A 26,799-nucleotide genomic window follows, 5' to 3' on the forward strand; every position below is an offset into this window, starting at 1 on the left:
CCATGTCAGGCCCAGGAAGTGGGTGGAAACCACTTCCCTTTCATTTCTTGTTTCAAAAAAGGCTTAGCTGGAGCCTATAGTTCAGAGAGAGGGCACAAATATGGTGGAAATGCCCTCCATTGCCCCCTATCTGGCATTTTGGGCAGAAAACAGAGTGGTAAAATTTTTTGACCTGTGGGTGCTCAGAGTTCCCCTAAATGTGGTTGAAATGACCTCCAGCAGGTATTTTGCAGCAAAAAAAAAAAAAAAAAAAAAGTTTCAATTTTTTTACTCCACAAAAAAGGCACCGAGGGCTGCACTTTGCACACTTCTGATTTAAATCCAACCTCTGCAGTTTGTCCATTCTGTAAAATATGCAAGGAATCTCCAAAATGATGATCACTGTAATATTAAATTGTTAGCACCTACAATTCCATCATTGAATTTCACCACTCCTGCAGTCAAACAGATTAGGCAAATAAATGCCAAAAAAACGTTAGAGGCATGCCTCAGTTAACAAAGGCTCTTAAAAAGAAGCTCCTTTTTACAAAGGCTTTTTACATCTGTCCAGCTCCTTTTTCCCTTCCCCATTGGTCTAGCTGTAAGATTCACATATCCAAATATCCATTTAGAGCCAGAGTTTTAGAGATTATATCAGACCAATCTCTGTCTCTCAACCTAACCAGGTTTGCAGTGTTGTGAAGATGAAGGAAACCATTTTCCCCACATTGAGCTTTTTGTGGCGTGGAATTACATGGACACGGCAATAAAATAGCACAACAAAAGAAACTACAAGGAGAAAAAGCTCTAGTTCTTTTCTTTCCATCCCAGTCTAGCCTCTGGTGACATGTTCTTCTTGCCAATTTATAAAATTAAGTCTTCAATTGAGCTCTGAGTGGTCTGCTACTGGCAGTTGTTTTAGGTTAATTTAATCTTGTTTCCCTGCTTGAGGGCATTGCATGGAGTTATAAATGGTTCGTCCTGCCCCTGCAACCAAACTGGTTGAGAGGCCACAACTGCCAGCTTTAGATAGGAAACAGAAGGCAGGATAGTTTTGTTCATGTAAACATACATAGGGACCTACAAATCCCCATAAATCCCTCTGAGATTCCACCCCTCGCTGGGCTTCTCAGGTACTCATCAGCATGGAAAAATCAGGGATTGAATTAGTTTCTCTCTGGCAAAGATAAGTACCCTGTGTATCTTATTAAAACTCCTTCTCCTGCATTTTTTTTAAGAAAGAACTTGGCTTAGGCACCAGGCACACACATGCCTGGCTAGAAATAAGGTTACGGTTCTCCAAACGAACAAAGACATGTTTATTTCCCCACAAAGAATAACTAACACAACATGATTGAAGTGGTAGAATTCAAAGATATAGCCATGTTAGTTTGTAGAATCAGTATGTAGAGAGATCTTGAAGCACCTTTGAGACAAACTGAAAGGAAGCATGTGCTTTCATACACTTAAGTCTGCATCTGAAGTAGACTTAAGTCTACAAAAGCTCATGCTGCCAACTTCTTTGTTAGTCTCAAAGGTGCTACAAGATCTCTCTCCATTATCAAAGGCACACCAACAATCATAAACAGATTAATTTTTCAGCTATTGTAGGGAGTAAAGCTTTTTTTTAAAATCAGGTCTTGCTAAGTTCCACATGCTTAAGAGAAAGGTTACACTATTGACACTGCCTCAGTGTTGTGCAGTTCCTTGCACCACCTACCTGTGCCCTGAATGTCCATGTCTCAAAGGGTCAACTGCTCTCCCACAGGTGCCTCATCTGCTTAGCACATCAAAGGGGCATAGTGTCACAGCACCAGTTCTACATAAATATACAGTAGGCCTCTCATATTCACTGGAGTATCTCCTCTCCATGGATACCAAAATCCATGGATGCTCATGGCCCATTATGAATCTGTGGATACGGAGGGCCAACTGTAGTATGCATGGCTAACTTCTGGAAGGAACCAATGACATGGTAGGCTACTGCCTAGAATGGAGCCACGGAGAAAGTTTCAGGCACATTAATTACATCCAACAAACCTACTTAAACTTAAAGGGTAGAATTGAGTGAAACTCACTGGATGACCCTGAGCTAACTTCCAGGGTTGCTGTGAACTTAAAAATAGGAAAAGTGAGAGGGCTATGTTGAACTCCACAGAAGAAAACAGGTTAAAGAGGAAATAAAGAAGCATGTTACCAAAGTTTTTCTACGTTTGAAAGGACTGATTGAGTTTAGGATTATCGCTTTGTGCGTCAAGTTGGACAACTGAATCAAGCAAGCATTCCAGAAGCTCCTCCTCAAAAATATTTGAACTTCCTTCTCCTCTGTACCGCCATAGTATGTTCTGTGTAATCGTAATAAACTGGTGGCCTAGGACAGAACTGAACACCCATTAAATCTGCTCATTTTATCCAGATGGGAGAATCACATGGCCTTCCAAATGTTGTTGGGCTGGAAATCCCAGCAACCCCCCCAAGCACAGCCAATGGTGAGAAAGGCTTGGAGTTGAATTATTCAACATAATTCTCACTCTTGGTTTAGTCAACAGACATGGTAGATATTGATTTACAATGTACATTGGTATCAGCAGTGAGTGTGAACTTCTTCCTTTATGGACCAGGGAATTTATGTTGAAAAGTGCCTTCCAAAAATGCTGTACTAAAGTACTAAGTACAAGTACTAAACAGAAGCACCTGTAAATTTGTTCATGTTGTTTATTATTTCAAAGTCCAATATATACACAATGTAATGTATAGCTCATAATGTCTTGGAAGTGAGCTGGGAACCTTCATTTGTACAGAAATATCTACATAATATAAATCAACAAGTCCTTGTTTTCTATAATTTTTGTCTTAACACACATACATACAAATGGAAGATTGGACATGGTGAACATTTTGAAAATATCAGCACACAAAATTGAGAAATAAAATTATTCCATTATGGGAAAAAATCACTATGATCCAGAGAGATTTACATAGATACTAGTGACATTTCCCCTTAGTTTTGGGGGCTAGAAGACTTGGAAAAGTTTTCTAGCACCACCTACTGTTGTCAGCGGAGCATTAAACCATCCTGTTTTTCAAAGATTAAGAATAAAACACAGCATAACATCCACGGGGGCTTGCGTAATCTCAGACAATAGTATGGAATGGACAGAAAATTGGAGACACTCTTTGTTTCCAGAACTACTTTGACTAAAAATAATTACAAAATTATTCATAAACACAGAACATTTTTTTGAGAGAAATCATTATCATGGAAATCACTTTCAAGAGTTTGCCTTTGTGTTCTTCCTGATTTTTTTCTTCTGTATCTTAAGGACATTAGATCATGGTAACTGAAGAACAGCCATCAACTCTGTGGAAACATCAAGTTATTCACTGCCATCTATGGCTGCATGATCATCAGATTCAATACAAAGCTAGAATGATTGCCCAACATCACCTGAAACACATTTTTCAGTGCAGTCATTTAACAAAACATCCGGGGTAAACAGATGATGAGAAATCAAATTATGCACATATTTGTGTGAATCAGCTGTTATTCATGTACTCTGAAATTCATGGACATGCAGACACAAGTCTGTGTTCTCAGGTCAGCTAGCATTCTCTTGTTTTTTTGTTGAATGGAGAGCTCAGATATGTCCTCAGCTGACAGTAAATCTACATCAGAATGCACATTGTCAGTTACATAAATGAACAGACAAGGAGATAGGCACTAGTATGATGGTGTTGAAATAGCTCAATATAAAGACCTGTGCACACTCTAACATTCAGTGAAAACAAAGAAAATGTCAGAATGGGATAATGCAGCAAATTCAGCATACTGATTTCATTACAACTCCTAAACTAAGTTTATAGTCCTCATAGTTGCAAGGATGGGTTTCAAATTTATAGCTAATGCCTAGTACCATTTCAGAAGATGAGTAAGATAGAGGACAGATTACACAGATTGCAGCTATTCCATAGTGTAGAATTCTGGTTTTGTTTCTTTGTTGTTTTATTTTAAAGTGTTCAGAGTCCACACATCTCTGAATACAGTCGCTGGGGTACACCATGCAGCAAAACTAGGAGTTAATAGGAAAACTTATCCAAAGAAAAAGAAATGGGAGGGGGGAAAACAAAACAAAAGCAAGGTAAAAGATGGAAAGGCAGGGGAAATAGGAAGCTTAGGGAAGAACAAATAGAAAAAACAAACTTGCTTCCCATTTGCTTTCAGGGCAAGTTCTGTATGCCAAGTACATCAAGGGGGAAAAACATCCATTTGGCACTCCATTACCCTATAATTCTAGTGGTAAAATACAGAACTGTTGCACACACCACTGTTACTTCTGGAACAGGACTAGAACACAAATAATGACTGTTTCATTTCCTACAACACACAGTCCATAGTAAAGAGACAAAAAACAAGGGGACAACATCACAAGAACACATATAATCCAAGATGGCCTTTGGAGCAGTATTGTCAAAACAAAGGAACATTTCTGGACTATTGCAAACCAGGTCACCATTTGTTTGGGTACTGTACTGGTGGGGCAAACTGATATTACAAATGTTTTAGATTTCAACTCCCATAATTTCTTGGTTTGAGCAGAATTTCCTGACAAGGGGTTCTGGGAGCTGAAATCCAAAATCCTCCCATTTCCTGAATTTATACACTGCTTTTCATAACACCAGTCCCAGCGTCATTTTCAATGCACCACTGAATATGACTAGTAACTTGTGCGTGTGTATGTGTATAATAAGACTGTGAATTCAATTATAAAGGCAGCATGGTAAGAAACATTAAACCTTGTTTCTCAAGTACCACTTTTTCAGTCTAAAGCATCCTCTCCTGCAATCTCATATGGTTGCATTTTAATTCTCTTTTAACAGGGAACACGATCTCAAGTCATCTTGTCTAGTGTCTCTGCAGAAGTTTTCATGGGGCTGAACAGACCAGCATAAAAAGTCAGTTTCAAAATGGCACGGGGGCGTGGTGACTACATATTTCCTGCCTTGACTCCGCCCCTGAACCGGTGTCATGCTGCCCGCTTGAGCAGACACCAGGCAGTGTTGCAATGTTTCTGTGGCACAGCATTTACACATGCTGTACCAAAGAAAGGTGGAAGAGCCACTGCTGCGGCAGCAAGCCCAGCTTTTTTCCGCCCCAAAAAGGAGTGGCATTTTGCTGCTTCATTTGGGGTTGGAAAAATGCCAGATCGGGGTTGCAGCATGTGGTTGCTGTGGCCCCAATCTGGTGCTCAAAGGGGTGGCGCCATCTGTTTCAGCCCCAAGTCCATGTATAAAAACCCAACAAAAAGCTATGGCTTTCTAATCACTCATCCTCCAAAGCACAGGGTTAGTATGAATAAACATTATAATATTTTCATAAAATACCTGGGCAAAAATGTTTGGTACAGCCATAACCTTCTGAAAACTGTGATAAGGTATGAAAATGAATCGGAAGATCAAAGTTACTTACTGAGTTACAGTGGCACAATCCATAGTTCTCTGCTATTGTAACTGTAAAAACATGTTGCCAAAATGGCATCATTCCATTTTCAGTTATGAGCATACAGCAAGGACAAATGTGCACACACAGATAAGTGAAATGCACTTTCATATGAAGGAAAATAGATAACAGGGAGCTGCTGTAGAAGCTGTTGGCATCATACTTGACTTTTGGGTTTGTCCATTCATTCCCTCACCATCCATTAATCTGTTCGTCCATCTGACCATCCCTACCTGCTGGCTTGCCTGAAGCAAAGCTGAGCTTCTCCCTCCTTCTCATACATACTAGGATGTTTTTTGAACAAGATTCATTGCAATTACATACATAAGATGTTTGAAACACAGGTTTGGTTCATAGTAAACATTTACTAGGCTCAGTGATGTGCTGCTCAAAAAATAAATATAATTATGTCACACAAAATTAAGAAACCTGGTTTTTGACAAAACTTTGATATGTGATCCCTCCTTTAATACCAATCCTTGAACTCACTCTTATCTTATTAATTGGAACTAGCCACTTAAGTGAAAACAAGTTGTTCATTTACATATTTTCAGTTCTCCTAGTCCTAATTTATATACAATGAAGTAACATTGAATGTAAATGTCTCATATGCAACCCTATACATGTCTGCTCAAAAGTAAGGTAAGAGGGCACAGGACTGCTAAGTTTCTTGTGTACAACAGCAAGGAGTATTCTCTCCCTCCCCTTGCCATGTATAGATAACTTAAGGGTACAATTAAACAGTACAAATTGGAAGGCAAATATATTTTGCGTATTCTAATGTTACTACTGTACACATATATCATGCTTTCAGGTAACATGAAAGGCATGGCTTTTAAAAAAATACAAACTCTAGCACTATCTACATATTTATACAATGAATTGTTTAAATTCTGCCCCGCCAAAGCATTTTTCTCAAAGTGCAAATAAACCCAGACACTTAAGAAGAGGGGTGGAACCATATGGAGTTATGTAAATAATTCAAGTGGAGATTTGTACTTTGGAATAAATATCAAAAGGAACACAACTTGAAACTGGTTGTTGTCCTCTCAAGGTTCCTGCCCTATATTAGAGGAGGATGTTTTTACCCCAGGGGAGGTAAAAGGGGGAAGTAAATTAGAATTGGATGGTGCATGGAACTAGCCTTATGCATAGTATAACTTTTTTTAAAAAAAGTAAGTCACACATGATTGAAGAGGTTTGGACAGGGCATATTTTTTAAAATAAAGCAAAACACACCAAAATCTTGTTAGGACAGTGCATTCACATTAATCATCAACTTCTTGGAAGGGAGTGGGATGGGGAGAAAGAAGTGGAAGAACATGTGTTTTGCCTAACTTTCATACCAGAACTAGTACTAACATGAACATGTATTGCTCCTCACTGAAAGACGAAACAAAGATATTTAAGGCTCAGATGCTGGAGTCTTCTTCTATTGCCCTGCTCCTCCTTGCAGACCCAACTACAAGCTAGTGCTTGTCAAAGAGAGAGAAAGAGATGAGGCTAAAGCTCCCATCAACTCATCTTTCTCTTCTCCCAACAGTAAGAATCCCTCGCTTTCACCATTACTGACCATTCTGTCTCTCAACAAGATGTCTTACTGCTCACCTATACCCCGTAGGAAGAGATTATTACTGTTTATTACTTTCTTCGTAGTCAAGAATAAAATAGGTGGTAGTTGCCTGTCGTTGCAACAAGTAGTAGAAGATCCTTCTTCTGTCCACTCTATTTCAAGCATACACAAGTTATTAGACTAACACTGCTGTAAAAATGATTTTAGTAACTCAAGAGCCCAAATAAATCCCCCTTTCTTCTTTGGGAGTACCACAGTGTCACTACTTACAGATGTATGGTGTGGCATATCACCCATGTTTATGCTACAACACATACTTGTTATTGTTGCTTCCATTTCCAATTCCAAGGCCTATTCCTAAGGTTAGAGCTGCCTCTCAACTCTCAGCTCTGTTCTTAAATGTGTTTTATTAATCAGCCCAACCTAGTTTCAACAGCTGATGCCAAGTAAATGCAAAAGGGTTTTTTCTGCTAACTATATTCTCTGTAGTTAACAAAAATCCAATTCAAACCTGAGGAGTTCAGAAGGATTTTTAAAAATATTACAACTGATAAAATACCCTTAGACTGCAATTTAAGAGAAAACATTCCATAGTCGGCCCTCCATATCCATGAATTTTACATCCACGGATTGAACCAACCATCGTTCAAAAATATTCACAAAAGAAAAATTCCAGAAAGCAAACCTTGCTTTTGCCTTTTTATATAAATGACACCATTATACTATGATGCCAATGCATATAATGGGACTGAAGCAACCACAGAGTTTGATATCCATAGGGGGAGGGGAGGTGTCCTCGAACCAAACCCCAGTGAATACTGAGGGCTCAGTGTATTGTTAATATGCTTTCCAATGCATGTTATCAATAAAATCTGGCAATTACATAAATCCAAGAATGCATGTATATTTTGGGGGGAAAACATTTATGCCCTAGAAGGCTGTATCTTTAATATGTCTAACATGTAACACTTCAACCATACACCCAAGAATGGAGGTGAAGGTGAGGTACCTCCCAAGAGTATGTTCTTCCTTCAAACTTCTTCATTAACAGGGTAGTTAAATTGCACAAAACAGAAGGGTTTTTTTAACCACCTTTAAATATAAGTACAAGTTGCAAGTGATGATATATTATTTCATGAAAAGCCACATGGATAAAAATAATGTTCAGAAAAGCGCAAACTCTCCATCGCCATGGGCAAAGCAGGCACTCGGACCTTGGTCTCGTAAGCCTTGCTCACAAGCAAATGTCAGTTTGCTTTGTTAAAGTTGCAGAGGATTTGAGAGAAGACACTGGCAGACATCCAGTTTATATACTGACAGGATTTGGAGCACCTGCCTTTGCTGCCGTCTTGGCCTTGTTCTCAGCTATGTCTGCTTCAACTTCTGTTCCAGTTCATGCTGCTGCTTAATTAAGCGTTCTATTTCTGTTCCTAGTGTTTGCAGATTTTCCTTTGAAGAAACAAGAAGGGAATATTAGCGACCTGTACGGTAGTAAAAATTAAAATAAAACTACAGTAGGTCCCCAAGGACAAATTAATCCAAGCCTACTGCAATCTGAAAAAAGCATTCAACTGTAAGACAAGACAAGGGATATTATAACATCAAAATACTATAAAATATGCAAGAAAGCTTAAAAGTGGGGTCAGAATTTTGCTTGAAACCACAATAAAACACTCTATGAAGCTATTTTGCAGATTTAAAACAGTAGCAAAAATTCAGTCCATTAACTACTTCAATATGGTTTATTTTCTTTGGATAACTAATTTCTAGATTAAATTCAAGAGGCTTACTGTATATAAAGCATCATGTGGACCAGCACTTCTCAGAGAACCTGCTCCCTTTGCCATAGAGAGGTGAGGGTCAGCTGCACATTTCATCAAATCAGATGACAACATATACAAAGGCCAGGCCTAAGACCATAAACAGTGAGCCTGCACCATATGTGGGCTCGTTATAGGCGGTTTCCAGCTTATGCGGAAGCCGCAGGGAGATCAGGAGAATAGTGCCTGGCTGTGCAGTGAGCATGAGCCCCATTATATCGAATGGGGCTCGAGCATACACATTTTTTGCCTTACGTGAGGGGGGGGGGGTGTGTGGTGATTCCAGAACAGATCCCCCATGTAAGGCAAGGGTGGACTGTACAGCCATTAGGGCCAGTTATGGCAACAACATCCTTCAAACTCTCTTTCAGGTCTACCTATGCCTGACCCACTCAACTGTTCAGAGAAGTGAGTGAAAAACCTTCCCTTACATAGCAAGGTATCTGAAAACCTAATTTGACCTTGATTTGATTAGTCTTCATTATGCCTTCTTTTTCCCCATGGGTCTTAAAATGACAAAACAAATCAAAGGTAGCGTGTGTGGAGAAGTGAGGTGTATCATCCAAAACCCACCAGGGAAAGACATGGAAAAATGGACAGGCTTACCCTTCTGTCCCCAACACTATTGCTAATAATTTCTCCTCCTACTTGTTGCAGCAGGAAAGAAAACACCTACACAGGCACAGCCTAATCCCAGGACTTCAGAGAGGAATAGGGGAACATTAAATACAAGACTGTATCTTTTGACCTATAGCCAATTCTATGCATGATTTTTAAGAACTAAGTCCCTTTGAATATAATGGGACTTTATTTCCTGGTAAATATGTATAGGATGGCAGCCCTGGTTGTAAAAAGGGCTTTCATTTTTGGTGCGGCCCTAGGAGTTTTTAAGGAATATTGTTATTTATTTGTCTTTATCATGTATATTGTTACCTGTTTTGGATCCTTGGATAGTAGTGATCACATTACACCAACATTAAAATCACTTCACTGGCTGTCAATTAGTTTCTAGACAAGGTACAAATTGCTGGTTGTTACCTTTAAAGCCCTATATGGTTTGGCTCCAGGTAAACTACAGGTTTATCTTCTTCTGTATAATCTGCTCTGTACACTAAGGTTCTCTGAGGGACATTTATTTCAATTAGTCAAAACAAAGCTAACAACTGCTACCCAGAAAATATTTACTTCAGCCACCTCTAGACTATGGTACTCTAGAGGAAGAGGAGATTCTTCAATTAGATATGCTGCCTATGTTCAGTGCAACAATAAAGATAAGTCTCTTCTGATAGGCCTATCCAGATAATTTTAAAATTATGAGTTTTAAATTAAGAATTGATTGCTTTTAATATGTATTGGTTTTATATGCTCTTTTAAATGATGCTTATCATAAAAATGATGTTTTAAAACTGGTGTTATGTATTCAGTCTATGACTGCTTTTTAATTTGTTGTTCTCTCCAACAAATATATATAGGTGTAAGTATAGGTATAGGTAAAGGTTTCCCCTTTGATAGAATTGTCAAGTTGTGTCCGAGTGTAGGGGGTGGTGCTCTCCTCCATTAATAAGATAAGGGAACCAGCACTGTCTGTATTATTATTATTATTATTATTATTATTATTATTAAGATACAATCTCTTCCTATCTGCATATCCTCCCATACACACATACATTAGTTGCTGAGTGTTTCAAAAATTATTTTTTTCTTCACCATACATTTATTGCTCATAAAAGAATAAAAAGGCTCACCTTTAGAGTAATATTCTTCAATAAGGTATCCTCCAGCACTGCCTGAAGCTTCCTGTTGATCTCCAGCGAGAGTTCTAATGTGAGCCCACTGTCTGCTGGGTGTGATGTATAGAGTGAGGCCATGATCCCACCACGCCTACTTAAATGCACTTTGTTAAAGTCAGAGGCCTCAGATGACAGGGTGCCAGCCTCTTCCCGTAGAATGTAACTTTGGATTATTCTGAATAAAAGAAAACAGAATAAGGCCGTCAACTTACAATGGTGTCATCAGAGCTCATAGGAATCTGTCTTGTACAGAATGTGATCCCTGGTCCATCCAGTTCATTATTATCTGGACTGAGTGGCAAACAAAACACACTCAGGCAGGCGTCTCCAATCTGTCACCCTCAAGATGAACTGGATTAGAACTTCTGTCCTCTCCCCCTGACACAAACACCAGAATAATGTAGCTTTGAAAATGTTTCTATCGAGACAATGGGAATTTTTAAAACATTCCCTGTTTGGCAGATTATGGCTAATGTCCTTCAGTGCTATAACTCACCCATCCCAAATCACTCCTTGCCCAATGTAAAGAGGATTTTAAAGAGCCTCCACAGGCATCAATTAAGACTTTTTAAAAACCTCATTGTAGTGAGAAACTCTCAACAGGATAGAAACTGTACATGAGGTATGCATATTAGGGAATGGGGTCTAGGCAATCATGTCAGGATCCATATACCAATTCAGGGCAAGGTGTCAGTCCACTTCTAGCATGCAGCCCCCAACAGGCTAGCTCTGAACCAATCCTGCACTTGGGCTGAGAAAAGTCTAACATGTTGGATGTTCCCAAACTCTGCTCTCATTTGTTGATGATGTGTGCCTTCAAGTCATTTTCAGCTTATGGTGGCCCTATCCTAGTTTTCTTGGGAGATTTATTCAGAGAGTTTGTCACTGCCTCTTTGGCTAAGCGAACCTTCATCTTTGGCTCTCTCAGCAAAGATCACCCAGTGGGCTTCTATGACTGAATAATGACTGGATCCCTGGTCTCCATGTCCAACACTAAAAACATGAAAGCACACTGATTCTCATTTGCAAGGGCCAATTGGGAAACTAGGTTAATACCAGCTCTCTGAAAAGATATGGTACACTTTAAAGTATGCCAAAAGCATTCACACAAACATATACATAAAAATATAATGAAAGTAGCTGGCCTCAGTTTGATTTCCTTGTAGCCTAAATCCCTTCATTTTCACAGGGGCCTTCAGAATCCTTTTGCTTATTCCAACTATCCTGAAAACTTAAGCAGCTCACTCTTCAACTGGCTAGTTGTTTCAGTAAAACATTAATTATCCACCTTTTTCCTGACTAAAACAGATCTTCTCACTCTTTAATTCAGCCCCACATTCCCAACATATCTAGTGCCAAATGAAAGACCTTGGTAAATACAAAACCCCAAGAGGTGGAAAACAAAGTTTTAACTGACCTCACACCAAGTTACAAAAACAGATACATGGATTATGTTTACATCACATTCCAGAAAAAAGAAGGAATAATTTCAGGCCTGCAGTGCCATGTTCCCAAATGTTTAACACGTTAAAATCTTTATAGGGCAATTGTATAACAACAAGTTTGTGTGTTATTAGTTTAGTTATATGAGTGTCTAACTGAGAAGAGCATTTTAATTTGTTCTCAGTATGTACTGACAAACACACCACAAAAGTATCTTGGTAAATTTGTGGCAACTTCACTATCCTGAGTATTCAAACTAAAATAAAAATTCTGGCGTTTGAAAATGATTTCATTTTACATCTTATATAGGCAGCTGCCTATAGCCATCAGTTATTCTGTACACAAGACATCTTGTGCACTTAATTGCAGTGATGTACAGCTACTTGGCAAATTGAAGCAGCTAATACAAGTTAATAGTTCTTTAACAAAAACGAAGAGCTTAGTGTCAAAAATCTGCCAGCAGACTTTAGGAATATTTTCAAGCTTAATGTCTTCGGAGTAGATAATTTGCTAAGAATCAAAAGGTAGCAATTAAAGAGAGCAGCAAATTAGTATTGTATAGCTTTTAAGATTCATTTTCAAAGCATGATATTTTTAACAGCACTTGTGTACAAGAAGAAACACAATTTGTTCTGAATATGTACAGTTTAATCAACATTGCTGTTTTGGTTTAATTCTATGGTAAGCAGAATTATAGTAGGCCCTTCAGATCCATGGGGGTTCTATTCCATCCTGCTCTCCATGGAAAGGAAATAAATGATGATTGTACCCCATATTATTAAATGGCAGAATGAACGCAGACACACTGAAGCATGCACGTTTACATTGCCACCTTTTAATAATATGGGGTGTGATAATTTGGGGTCACTCAGAATTGCAGATCTGGAACCTACAATTTTGGAGGGCCCCCTTTACTATGCAGAAACATCCTTTTTTAAAAATCAGTGCATATGCGAGATTTAACAAAATCACTGGAAAAAATGTGACTCCACCTCCACGCTGCTAAACATGAAAAATCTTCAGAGTATTTTGAGTTGTATGCCATTGTCTGTACATCAAGTATGAACCATGTTTATTGCTATAGTGACCATGGTCCTGTCCCCAATATTAAGTTCAACACTGCAAACATACATACATCTTGCACAGTTCATACTTCAAACTGATAACCACATGTTTTAATTTCTGCACATACTTGGTTTTCTTTCTGATTTCTTCCACAAGATGTTTGATGTGGTCCTCCATGAATTCCATCTTTTCATTTTTCCGAGCATGTGCTTTCTGTAGTCTTACTATTCTCTCAATCAAAATGGTCTTGTCCACTTCTGGGAAATGATCAACTACTGAAGAGCCACTGTTTTCTGGTGATCGGTCTTCGTTACTGCTTCGTGCATTAAGAGATCCTGACAGAACAAATGGTTAACATTTTGTTAGAATGCCCAGTTTTAGTCACATTTTCACCTGTCAGTAAGAGTTCATCTTCTTCTAATAGGAAAAACTCAGAAATCATCAGATAGTACCAACAGCTTCCCACATAAAGTGCTGGCCACACTGAAGAACTAGTAAAATTCAGGTCATCCTTTTGTCCATAAGAGAAAAAAGCTGATTGATGTGGTGATAAAAACTTTTGAACCTCAACCTTACTGCAGAATATGAGGTTTGATAAATTACCAATCTCACAGATGAATGGCAGGTCTCCTCACTAAGTAGGAATTAATGGATTTCTCTGCAGGCTAAAAGTTCTAAAGAAGCAATGAATTTTAAAATAGCAGGCTCAGCATGTGTAAGGTGAAATTATCTTCCCCCCTCCCATTTGCACACTGCTAGCATTTGAGGAAGCAATGTTTAAGGTAGCAATTACTTTATTTGCAACCAAGGTGCATTTCTAGATAAAAATTGGCAAGTTATAAACGGTAGACTCAAAATCCCAACAGCTGTTCTGAAACTACACAGGAATCTTACACAACTACATTCAAGATTCAAAACTCTCAAACCACTATCATCATTCAAAGGTATCAGAATAGATTTGTCTGGCCCCCCTTTTTCCAACTGCCTTTATTAGTGAACATATAAAAACAAGTCCTTGCATTGATGTGATTTTTTTCTATAATGAAGGAAGTATGTGTTTTTGCTATTAAGCATTGTAGTTTTCATAATCTTTCCCTTTATATAGGCTAACATGCAACATCATTAAAAAATTTCAAGCTTGTCAAGGAGATAAATAACCATTCATCCTGTCTCTCTTCGGGCTCATTTCATAAGAAATGTCAACATGCATGTGTTCAAATTAAGTATAATCTAGATGAAATGGTAGATAACTTCCAGAAAAGAAAATGATGTCATTAAAATATATTTTAAACAAGTACATGCAAAATGCATTTATTTCATTGGAATGACTGTGGGTTCTTTAAACAATTAACAAGACTAAGAAAACAACCTACCTGATGAGCTGGAACGACTCCCCATACTGCTGACTTCTTTATCATAGTTGCCATTTTCAAGTTGATCCAACTTTCTTCGTGCTATGGAAACAAAACACATCTTTGATACAAGGCTGATATTTTAACCCCTGGATAGAAAAAACGCCATATACATCAAGGTCTGTGAAATGTTAACCTTGTTGAAGTTGCTTGGTGAGGTCTTTAAGATTTGCTGCATGTTTTCGTTTCTGAGTAATTAACTCATCTTTTAATTCTTCTGCCTGGGTGTTTAGATCTGCTAACACTTTCTCTTGAGATGCCAGTTCTGCCTTCAGCACCTGGACATTGTTTCTGTGAAGCTCCTCTTCCTTCTGTAATTTATTTGCCTAAAATCCCCCCAAAAAGTTATTAAAAAGTTATTCATGATGTATAATTTTGCTTCTTCCCTGCTACCAAGTATTTAATATAACTCAAAAAATTAAAAGAATTTAAAAATTGTGAACAAGCTTGAAATTTGTGTATCCTAATCAACTCTATTTGTGGGAATTTTGAGGGAACATTGATCAGTCCTGGAATCTGAGTTTGGAAAAGTTAACTTTTTTGGCTTACAACTCCCAGGATCCCCTCAGTCAGCATGGCCATTTGCTCTGCATGGGATAACACATCTGATGAGGGAAGTAGAAAACCTGTTTGTTCCTGTTATTTATGAAAGCACATAAGCTCTTCCAAGTATCTATGAAAGTACAATCAGACCTCCCCATTTGTGGCTTGGATTTTTGTGGTTGTGATTAATATGTTCTCTACAAATCTTTCAGTCCTTCAGCACAACTCTACCAGAAGCTGGCCATACAGTTGTGCTGGAGGACCTAAAGATTACTAGAGAGAACATTCCTCTAGCCATTTGTAGGTCCTGGTAGATGCTGACCACAATTGAGCTGCAGGGCCTAGAGATTCCTAGGGGCCATTCACGTTACCTTTTACACCAGTTTTGAAATCGTTTCTTCCACGTGAAGTTCATATTGGGCCTGATTCTTTTACAATCCATGTCGAGGCTTGCACAAGGAAATGCTCCTTACCCTGGGATATCCTGAATTGGGCTAAAATCCGTCTTTTCTCAAAAGACCCGGGTTCCACGAAATATGAACTTGCCCTTGATCATGATCGGGGCAAATTCAGGGAGGGATTAAGGTCAGAGGGCAGGCAGAGGTCAGAGCATTCCCTCCCCTCATTGGAGGAGGAGGAGGAGGAAAGAGCCGAAGGAAAAAGGGGAATCTGGATGCAAAGGGTGAAGAGGATAAAAGGGGAAATCAGGGTGACTTTTGAGCTGCAAAGGGCTGTCAGAGGGAAGTGGGGGGGAGTGGAGAAAGTGATGGAGGAGGAGGAGGAGGAGGAGGAGGATGGCCCAGGGAAATAGGGCTGTGCGGCTAAGCTGGGGGATGTAGGGAAATGGATGCAGCAGAAGCAGCCTCTTTTGACAATTTATGCACATGATTTTTGGGTGCTTGCTTGTGCTACTTTCATTTCCTCTTGCTCCTGAATTATTATTATTAATATTATTATTATTATTATTATTATTAGTGTTATATGAGGATGCTACAGTCAGAATGCCTGCGCTGCATTTCCCTTTTATTCCCAACTGATTCCATGGGTCAGTTGGAACTGACAGGTCACTCTCTCTCAGCCTCAGTGGAAGGCAATGGCAAAGCTCCTCCAGGAGGAGGAAAAGGGTCAGTTCAGTTCAGTTCAGCTCAAAGGCAGGGCACGAACGGAGCTCCCATCAGGTACCTTCCCCCCCCCCTTTTTTTATTTTTTTAAATTATTTTTGACAAAATATGTGCATGTTTTTTTTTCTTGAGGCAGATACATAGATGCATAGAACATAGCTAGCTGCTTGTTCACTTTCCCTTCTATTTGCTGGCTTCCAGCAAAGGGGAAATGTTGCAAATGGGCTAGACTTCTTTTCCTTTGCCAATCAATCCCACAATTCGAATGTTACATTTGTTGCTCTTGTAAATTAGGCAATTGGCAAAACGATACATGCTTTTGCTACTGTCTCTTCAGGGGTAGCCCTGAATTGCTTTTAAAAGCAAAAAAGAATGCATGACAATCGCATCCTTTTCTGGCATTTCCGAGGTGAGGAATTTATTATTATTATTATTATTATTATTATTATTACATGTGTAAGAGGCATTCTGGGGTGGCAAGGAGTGGGGGATACAGGATGCATTAACTTGCATTTTGGGGTTGAAAATGGGGCCAAGGGCAGATCATAACCTGCACTGACCCAAATGCCCACATACACACACAAAAGGGATTTTAAATGTTGACAAAATGTGCGCACTTTGGGGCATTTTGTGCATGGCTCTTTAAAAAAAAGGAGGGAGGGAATCACACTTCTGATGCCCCTGCAAACGTCACCTATGACAATCGCTTGATTGACAGCAGGCGCCTTCAAATTAAACCCGATAAGGCATTCGAGTAAAAATGCCCCTCAAATCTAGTGGGCACTTCCTAACGGAGAGATTCGGGGGAGGGGCAACCAGATCTACCCAGTTCCACCCACATTAAATGGGCCAGTGGGAATGGGGCTCTAGAGAGGTATTCTCTCAAGTACAAAAAGTAGTGCTTTTTTATTTGCAGTTTTTCCACTTTCACGGGAGTCCTGTGTCCCTAACCCAAGCAAATTAGGAGGGCCCGCTGCACTTAAAACTTTCTAATTAGGGATGAATAGAAACAGACAATTTTAAAACAACACCAAAAAAGAAGAATTTAAAACTTTCCATCTCAAATTTAAAATTGCTTAAATTATACATAAAAACAAATTTATAGCGAGTCTGAAATTAAGCATAGATGAAACCAGCCTAGGTTTCCTCAGGCACAAAATTCACAGTCAAGGTGCTATCTGCATATGATTACTTGGGACAAGAGCTGTGCCTTGCAATACAACATTCACTCTTCCACACAGCTTATACTACTTCAATGTTGTTTAGAAACAAAAATCACTACCTGGTCCTGCTACAGCACCCCTAGTTTATTATACAATCCAGTAGAAAATAGCAGAAGACAAAATGGAAAGCCAAGTCTAGGTTCTAGAATGCAACTGAAATATTAATTACACAAACATTAATTATTGATAAATTAAGAGTCCCACTTACCAGCTCATCTCTGGCTTGTTTAACAAGCTCCAACTGATTCTGTGACTCTCTCTCGCTGTAGGCGAGTTTATCAAGCTGCACCTGTAAAGAATTTGTTTCTGATTGCAATTGGGCATTCTTAGTGGTCAACTTCTCAGTGAAGACCAATAACTCAGATTCTCTTTTCCGGCTTCCATCAATGTCCTTCTGGAAGTCATTAAGCAGATTGTTGAGACTGTCCACTTCTTCCTTCAAAGAGTTAATCTCTTGTCCATCCCTATGAAATTGAATAGGGATGTTTATAGAGAGTTTAAAAAAGGAGTTTAAAAGAAGCCAAGCAAACATCAATTCCCTGATTTAGTTTTACTGAGCCTATATGCCACTAAGTCAAATGTAATTCACCAAACAAGTACTAGGGGTTGCCAACATTTATCAAGCTCATGGTAGCCTTGTTATATCTGGTTGGCAAGCTGAATTACTTTTGGAACTGTGGCTCTGTTATAGCATTTAAACTGTGGGATATCCATTTACTTGAGCAAAATCAAAATCATTGTAAACTGGAATAAAATCTAGATGGTGAAAATGCAGTTGTCTTTTCATCCTAATGGTGTGACATGATACATACGAAGATTTATGTCTTTGTGGTATACATTTAAATTTTTCACTTTGAAATGATGCTTCATTTCAGTGTTCACTCTGGTCAAGGGGTTTATTCATTAGTTGCAAACTGCAGGCACTGCAATTGCATATTTCCTAGAAAAAGTCAATGTGGCAGTATTAACTGGAGCCAACTGGTATTTAAGGAGATGTAAATGTTGAGTTGGAGCTTGATAATTATTAAAACATTGCTACATATCATATAATTATTGGTTGCAACAGATATGGACTATGGTGGAAGTCCTCTGTTTAAACAAGGCTTAACTCTATTAACTATGAAACTTATTAAATATCAAGAAACTAGAGAATATACTTTAAACTATATGTTATGGAAGTGTGATTGAGCTCATATGTTTACATTTCAGCTTCCGATGAGTTAGATTGTTCTGTAGTGTACGAAGCTTTATTGTATAAATAAATCAACTAAATAGATGGAGTCTTACTGCTGCTGATCAATGAAAGCAGCTGTGTAGCTGTTATTATACTGTATGTTCTCAATGTAAAAAAATTATAAATGGGATGCAGGTCATCATACCAGCTACACAACAAGAAAACAAGATGAAGATGTAGAGGAATTATGGGGTAATTGCTGAACAAAGAAGCTGGTAATGGGCAATTTCTTAAAAAATCAAGTAGATGGTGGAAGTTAATAATAGAGAACAAGCTAAAAGATAGTTAAGCACGTAAAATGGAGAGATAAAGGGGAAAATCTAAACCAGAGAAAGATTTAAAATGTCACACTGATGAATTTGGAGTTGCAAATTCATACTGATTAAAAGAGGGGCAAGGAGAAGGTGATGTATTAACTAATGTTTTCACATGTACCTATATTATTACAGTATGATAGTTAATGCATTTATATCTTAGTGTACCTTTCAAGGAGTTGAAAGCAGCAATCATACTTGCTGTGAAGAATGAGATCAGGGTGGGCAACTGTGGCCCAACAAGCATTCCACACCACTAGCTATGCTGACTAAAGCTGCTGGGAACTACTGTCCAACATTATCCAGAAGGTCTCAAGTTTCCCACATCTGATTTAGAGAAAGATAATGACTTACACTCTTTGGGCTTATCACAATGAAGCCCAATACACTAGCTAGCACACCATGCTGGTAAGAGAACTTCAAGGTATAAAGAGCACAAGTGTTTGGGATTTCTTTTTATAACAGTCTTGGGATGTTCTCAGTTCAGTTTTAAAAAATGGAAACAAACAAAAGATTTAAGCCTAAAGGCTGGATAAAAGTTTAGTAAGAATAAGAATAAATTCAAAAACATTGATAAAATCCACAAACATGATAAAAAGTCCACAGAGTGCTTACCACAATGGAAAAGTTCTCACCTTTAAAAAATTCTATAGCTTGTAACTTATACCAATTTGTTATACATTCACTGCCATTGTTAGTCTGCAGTAGTTATAACCATAATGTTGTGTTTTCGTGATCAATATACCAAGCTTAAAAATAATACAATATATAAATATACATCTTTTAATGCTAACATTTTGAATGTTTCAACAATGCTAGGCTACTCTAAAAAATAAACTTTTGTCATCTGAAGCTTACGCTCATGTTAAATGCCAAATGACTAATTTCATTGGATCCAGATTGACCCTAGTCTTAGAAATAAACTACAACAAACTGTATCTGCAATTTATTACAGTTACATCATTCAGTTTAGTTTATAATGTGCACATAGCATTGTCCAGACTGTGCATGTTTTTTGGCTGCAGGAATTGTGTAATAGAAAAACAATACTTTTCAGCACTACGTTTTAGATTCAGCATAAATTATCTTACATAAAAACATGAAAATGCAGTCACTGACCTCTGATGTTGATCCTGCAGCTGATCTATAATTTTCACTCTGTCTAGCAGATTCTGAAGCTCAGCCTTCTGTCGATTAATTATTTCTCTATATTTTGACAATTCATCTTCTGTTCTCAACCGTTCATCCTCTAGACATTTGACCTAACACCAACAGACATTGTTCAGGTAAATAACATATTAATTCTAACTGGTAGTACTTACTAGCTGTCACAAATCATAAAAATACTGCTCGACTAAAATGGGGTATGAATCACAGAGCCCTCCAGCTCTTGTTGGGCTGCAGTTCTAAGGACCCCTAGTCGGCATGCACAATGGTAAGGAATGCTGGAAATAACATCTGGAGAGGTACATGATTCCTGCCTCTTAGATAGATGGACAAAATAGCTACAGTAGAGTCTCGATTATCTGACATAAATGGGCTGACTCATAGTCAGATAACCAAAAATGTCAGATAATCCAGACTCCCCCCCCCTCATTCCCTCCCCATCTCCTTCCCTCTCTCCTTCCCTGCTTACTTCCTGCTTCCTCCACGGCGGCGGCAGTTTCTGCCCCGGCTTGGCTGCGGGGGGCAGATTCTGCCAGGGCTGAGAGGGCCGACTTCAAGTTGCCAAGGAGAGGACTGGGCCAAGCGCCCATTCCTCTCCTTGGCGGACTGGTTTCCCTCAGCCTGAATGGGGCTCCGCGGACTCCCTTCGGGCCTCCTTGGCAGCTTGAAGTCAGCCCTCTCAGCCCTGGCAGACTCTGCCCCCTGCAGAGCTAATTGGGGGGGGGGCTGGTGGCACTCGCTGCCAACGCCCACTTGGGGGCATGTCTGGGGGGTGCAGAAAGGCCCCCAGCCACCACCACCCAAAATTATCCGACATCAGATAATCTGGAATGTCGGGTAACTGAGACTACTGTATATGACCACGAATGGGGGAAAATTTGGAATCAACGCCATTTAAAATTTTATTCTATACGAATAAAAGAGAACTATTACAAAATAATTTGGAAATGGTATTTAACGCCTGTAAGGTTAAGTCATATAAATAAGAATTATTCAAGGTTATGTTGGAGAGGGTGTCAAGAGATAGGCACTTATATGCATATGTGGTGTGGTTGTAGAACCGTAAGGAAATTTTGGGAAATTGTATTTGAGGAGATAAAAGAAATAACAAAAATTGATTTAGAATTTAGTCCAAAGATAGCATTATTATCTTTATATGATAAAATTAACTGCACCCAAGTTATAAAGGATCTAATTACAAATTTATTAACAGCGGCGAGATTAATGATAGCAAAAAAGTGGAAAGACCAGGGAGATTTACAAATACAAGATTGGTATAGAGAGATTTGGCAAATAGCAATTAATGATAAGTTAACTAGTGAAATTAAGTTTAGAAGAGGAATAATCAAGAGAAATGATTTTGAAGCAATATGGAAAACATTTGTACAAAAAGTTTTAGGAAAAGAAGGAGGTGTTTTACCACCAGAGGAAGAGTTACAATTCTGGAGATAGAGTAATAAGAAGACAGGCTCGGGTGATGGGGAGCACTTGGGGGAAGGGGGGAATTATGAAAAATATATGATGAAAAGAAATATGAATTAAAGTTAGATAAAGTAGTAAAGAATCGAATATAAAGGGATATATTATATGTATGGGGAATATAATGTAAAAGTCTTTTTTATATATTATTGTAAGGTGAATTTAATCAATATTTTATCAATTTATTATAATAACATGTATCAATTTCATACTACCAATTAAAAAAAAAAACAATAAAAAAAAACTGAGACTACTGTATTCCTTAACCTATTTTCTCATTTCACTTGAAACCCTTCTCTAGCTCTACCAACTGGTCATTTTCAGACATAACACAAACATTTAGTTACTAAAACACAGGTTAACATGAATGCCACAGTGCCCTTTCTTCCTCTAGTATTGGTGGTTGGAGTTAAAAAGTCTGTGTTCCTGTTTCACAATGATCAGTTTGCATTGCTTAGTTATCCAAACCCAGCAAAGTATGCTAAACCTAACTATGTTTAGCAGAAAGAAGCCAGCATCAAACTACATCTTCTTTCTACAACTGCGTAGTGAGGATTAAAAGATAAAGGTAAAGGTAATCCCTTGACATGATTGTCTAGTCGTAACCAACTATAGGGGTCGGTACTCATCTCTGTTACTAAGCCAAAGAGCCAGCATTGTCTGAAGATGACTCCAGTGGTCATGTGGCCAGCATGACTGCACCAAATACTGTTACCTTCCCACCAAAGTGGTACCTATTTATCTACTTGCATTTGCATGCTTTCTAACTGCCTGGTTGGCAGAAGCTGGAACTAGTGACAGGAGCTCACCCCATTGTGTGGCACTTGGGCCTTGAACTGCCAACCTTCTGATTTTCCAGTTATCAGAACTGGCAATCTTACCCACTAAGCCGTCACATCCCCAGTGAAGATTAACCATGGTGTAAAGATACAGATGTAATGTTCAATTGTGGTTAATCTAAAACAGAAGCAGACCATTTCAATCCCCTTTAGCCATACCAAAATATGAACAGGAAGGGAGAATTCCATATCATCGTTTCCTAAATGCTTTAGATGCTAAACTTTGGAGATGAAGTATTAACCAATGGACTTTTATAGACCAAATACAGTGCGCCCGCGTCATACGCGGGCGCGCCATACGCGGCCTTGAGCATACGTGCTCAAGCCGCGGCACGCGCGTGGGGCGGAAGGGGCGGCGCGTCCCATTCAATTGAATGGGCGCGTGCGCCCATTGCACCCCGCCGCGCACGAGCCCCATTGTTTCCAATGGGGCTCGAGCATAGGCGGAATTCGCCTTACGCGGAGGGATCCGGAACGGATCCCCCACATAAAGCGAGGACGGACTGTAATCAGATGTGAAAAAAGTATGATGATCATCTAGCTAGACAAATTACAGAATTTAATGGTCTTTTATTTTCTTGCATTTCATTCTTCTTCCTCACCTTTGTCCTCAGTGTTCGCAGCTCATCCATACCCTCCTTAAATGTTCGCTTCACATCTTCAAGTTCTTTTATTTTGGCATGATGTATCTGTGAAAGTGACCAAGAAAAATTCTGAATAAGAGCTGAGAAAAATGGGATCCATTTCCTTCATTCTAAATGACAGTTATACTTTGGAACACCTTTTCCCCCCAGAATGATTCATGCATAGTGAAGTGCAATGAATGAAGTAATGTTTTACCTCTAGATGATCAGATTGCTCCTGCAAGTGTTTCTCCAGTTCTCCTTTTGTAAGTCGGAGTTTTACATCCAATTCATTGGATTTAATTTCTTCAGACTCCTTAATAGCATTGCAGGGGGGGAAAAGGGGGGGGGGGGGAGAAAAGAGAAAGTGAATACAAATGTAATTTTCACACCAAGAAAGTGTATCATAACACCTATTTACTGTACCACTTACTTTAATTATAAAATTAAATTATCCCACAAGTGCTGCCATGATTCCATGAGCTCCCTTCCTGGCACATGTCAAGATTGGAAACAGATAGCTATTTTTTGCACCTACATGTGACATGCAACAAGTAGGGGAGCCTGTGAGCTTTGTGGTGTTAAATATGTATTTCAAATATATGTAGACTGAGTGTAAAAGAGATGACAGGTCCCACTGTTTGATTTACATGTAAGCAAGTAAAATAGAAGCGCAATAAAGATAGCAGATTTTTATGTGTTAACTTCCCAATTTCTTCACAGAATCAACATCTCCAGGCATAAATAAGCAGGAAAACTACTTAAAACAATGTGCTCACTGAACTCATCCATGTTCTCAATGACTGCTGTATAAGACAGTCCCTCAGCCTGTAAGGAACAATACAGTAGACTGAAGAAATATTCTGCATTTACCTAGCAGAACCAATAAGCAAGCAATCTCTATTTTTTTTTCAAATGAAGCTAAATGCTGTTTAAAACACTATTTTAAAATGTACATACTCTGCTGTATGGGGAGAGTTACTGATGTAATATCTTCTGTTGGACTGGAACTGAAAACTGCTTGCCTGAGAGGGGCATCTTGACCATGAATGAATGATACCACATGCCCCATCAAAAAGGAATCTCAGGCACAGATTAGCCAACATGCTTCAGCTCTAGCACTATGTGTATCATTATGCTCTGGTTGTATGGTCTCCAAAGAAGTGCAAAGTTGTGCACATTCAGAAATACTAGAATATCCTTCTACTGGTGATTATGAGTGCAGAACATGTGAATAAAAGAAAAGAAAATAGCAAGCCACAAACCATACCTGAGAATTGTCTATATGAAGAACATCCCAGTTGAATGCATTTTGAAAAATAATGGTGTTGTTTCTGATAAGTGGCTGTGAGATAACAGCAGTTTGCAAGGGGAAAAGAAAACCTATATATAAATTGAACAAAAGTTGATTTTGTTTAATGAGACATTATACTTACCTGATATGTTTTTATTATTTCTTGGCAGTTCCTTCGTATCTGATCAGCTTCTTCTTTTGCTTGAGTCAACTTTGTTGTTGCCTCTTTAAGCCGATCTTTGGTTTCCTGGAAAATAATAATTTTGCAATAACCAAAACAAACAACCATGCCTACCATGCTGAAGAAAATAACAATTTAATTACTAAAACCTAAACAGATTTGCACTGAAGAAAAGCAATAGAATTATGGCCGGTGCTGACATTTTATGAATTAAATGCAAAGGTTCAGTCTTTTGAAAACAAAGAAAGAGTGGAATTCTACACACACGTGTGACAGAAAATCCCAGCCAATTCAGACTGACCTATTTTAGCATAAACATATGAAAGAGTGGTTATACTGCCATCTCATTTATATTACGATTGTGTTAACTGACTTGCCCACATGTAGACTGTCCTGGAAACTTGAAAAAAATCTGATATAAAAAGCAGCCAACTGAATCCAGCACTACAAACTAAAATAAAAGAGAGGCACAGGAGCTATAGTGAAATATCTCTCTGTAAGATTCCTATACCAACCTTGTGTAAATCCATTTCAGCCTTCAATTTGTTTTGGGCCCATTTTACTTTGATCACGTGAGAGTTTATTTCTTCTTTCAATTTTTCTATTTCTCTTGACATTCTGGTAGCTTCACCTTCCTTTAAAATAGTAACTTTATGTTAGACTTGAAATTAAGCCTTCAGATTGATAAAATAGGTAATTGGAGATACTTTTTATAGGCAGTTGGAGTTAAGTGAGGACACATATATATAAGGAACTGGCTGAAGTGGAACATACAGTATTTGAGACTTTCCTGGTTCTGGACATCTCTGCCTCCCTGTATCTGTATGGCTGCTAAGAAAAAAGCACTCTTATTTGTAGAAAGCCTTTGAACATCTCCCTTGCAATCAAATGTGAACATGGACAATGTAGTGCTAATACACTATAGCTTAAGCCAGCAGTAAATTCAAAATGCACCAGTTTTGAATTCTTACAGCACTTCCATTTCTATACATCAATCCTTTCTGGTTATCTCTGGTGGTTTACCTCATTGTTTCTTCCTCCCACCTTTTCCACTTCTCTCCCCTCTCCTGCCCATATTTTTCTCTTTCACTTCCTCAATTTTTTTTCCTGTGGTTTGAATCACTTGAGAGGAAAGCACCATCCTAGATTTGTCCTGCATTCTAAATATTAACCTTCAAAACGATTAACTTTTATTTTTAAAAAATAAAATATAGAAAATAGAGGACACAAGAGGTTCGTAACACAAATGAGTGTCTGAACTAGCTTTATATATTGCAAAGCAACTGAAGAAAGAAACACTGTAAATCTCATGTATGAAAATGCTTTTAGATGTAATAAGGTTCATAAGTATCTCAATACCAAGAAATACCTTTAAAAACCACATGGGGGCAGCAAAATCTTTACAGTATTGAGAAAGTAGACTCATTCCCTAAAGCTGTGCTTCTTAGCTTTTTTTCTTTACCAGGAATCCCCTTTAAATAAATTTTGTTGCTGTGGACCCCCAAGACTTAACTCAAGACTTAAAACCCTACTAATAGTAACAACAAAACAGTACCTAACATTGAATCATTAACAATTACACTATCCATTAAACCTTTTCTCAGTGATGCCAAAGTGGGAGGGAAGACTTTTCTCCTGCTTCTTCCCACCAATTTGCAGCTAGAGCGGATTGAACAGCAAAGCACAGGTCCTGCCAGCCAGGTTTTGCCTTGGACCTTTTCACATGGCAACTACTCTCCGGGGAGGACATGGACTGAACGACAGTGGAGCCACCACATGGTTGGAGACAAGGCAAAATGTGGCTGCATGCTGCTGTTCAATCAGCTCTGAGGCTTGAATGGATTGAACTCAGCTACCCAGAACTGGAGGAACATGATGTACAGTCCAAAAAGGGATTTGTGCACATGGAAGTCACTAACAGTACTCCCCAGAAGCAGATGATCATGAAGCACTTTCCAAAAAGGACATCCTGGGTATTTTTTTTTCATCCTGGGTAACAAGTTTCACTGGTAACTAGGCTTCCATCCCTTTTCCAAAAACAGAAACACCCCAGGTGTTTATATGGTTATACAGCCAGATCTGGAATTATATGGCCTGTTTTTCTCATTTATACTGTCTGCTAGAATGCTCCTCTTCATACACTCACTCATCACACGTTATAAACCACAACATTTAGATGAAAAAGAAGCAGTTATTTGAGGG

At 38.6% G+C, this 26,799-nt stretch overlaps 1 protein-coding gene across 5 annotated transcripts in view; it reads right to left on the bottom strand.

Annotated features, from left to right (window-relative positions):
• Positions 1-2,676: 2,676 nt before the first annotated feature.
• LOC149318523 (coiled-coil domain-containing protein 186-like) overlaps positions 2,677-26,799 on the bottom strand; it is a 56,270-nt gene continuing 32,147 nt past the window's right edge. For 4 of the 5 annotated variants that reach the window (XM_089509949.1, XM_089509950.1, XM_089509951.1 and 1 more), the window contains 11 exons: positions 25,113-25,232; positions 24,559-24,663; positions 23,340-23,438; positions 23,102-23,188; positions 20,134-20,276; positions 17,675-17,930; positions 14,716-14,905; positions 14,541-14,621; positions 13,295-13,502; positions 10,615-10,834; positions 2,677-8,498 (listed from right to left, as the gene is read on the bottom strand). In XM_089509949.1, the coding sequence (XP_089366075.1) occupies positions 8,415-8,498; positions 10,615-10,834; positions 13,295-13,502; positions 14,541-14,621; positions 14,716-14,905; positions 17,675-17,930; positions 20,134-20,276; positions 23,102-23,188; positions 23,340-23,438; positions 24,559-24,663; positions 25,113-25,232 (1,593 nt within the window). In that variant the 3' untranslated portion in view covers positions 2,677-8,414. Of the gene's footprint in view, positions 8,499-10,614; positions 10,835-13,294; positions 13,503-14,540; positions 14,641-14,715; positions 14,906-17,674; positions 17,931-20,133; positions 20,277-23,101; positions 23,189-23,339; positions 23,439-24,558; positions 24,664-25,112; positions 25,233-26,799 lie in introns of those variants that run through there. The other variant, XR_016280052.1, reaches the window with a different exon arrangement.

Source organism: Sceloporus occidentalis, unplaced genomic scaffold, assembly GCF_023333645.1.
Source record: "Sceloporus occidentalis isolate IW3139 unplaced genomic scaffold, rSceOcc1.0.p SCAF_2, whole genome shotgun sequence".
NCBI lineage: Eukaryota > Metazoa > Chordata > Lepidosauria > Squamata > Phrynosomatidae > Sceloporus > Sceloporus occidentalis.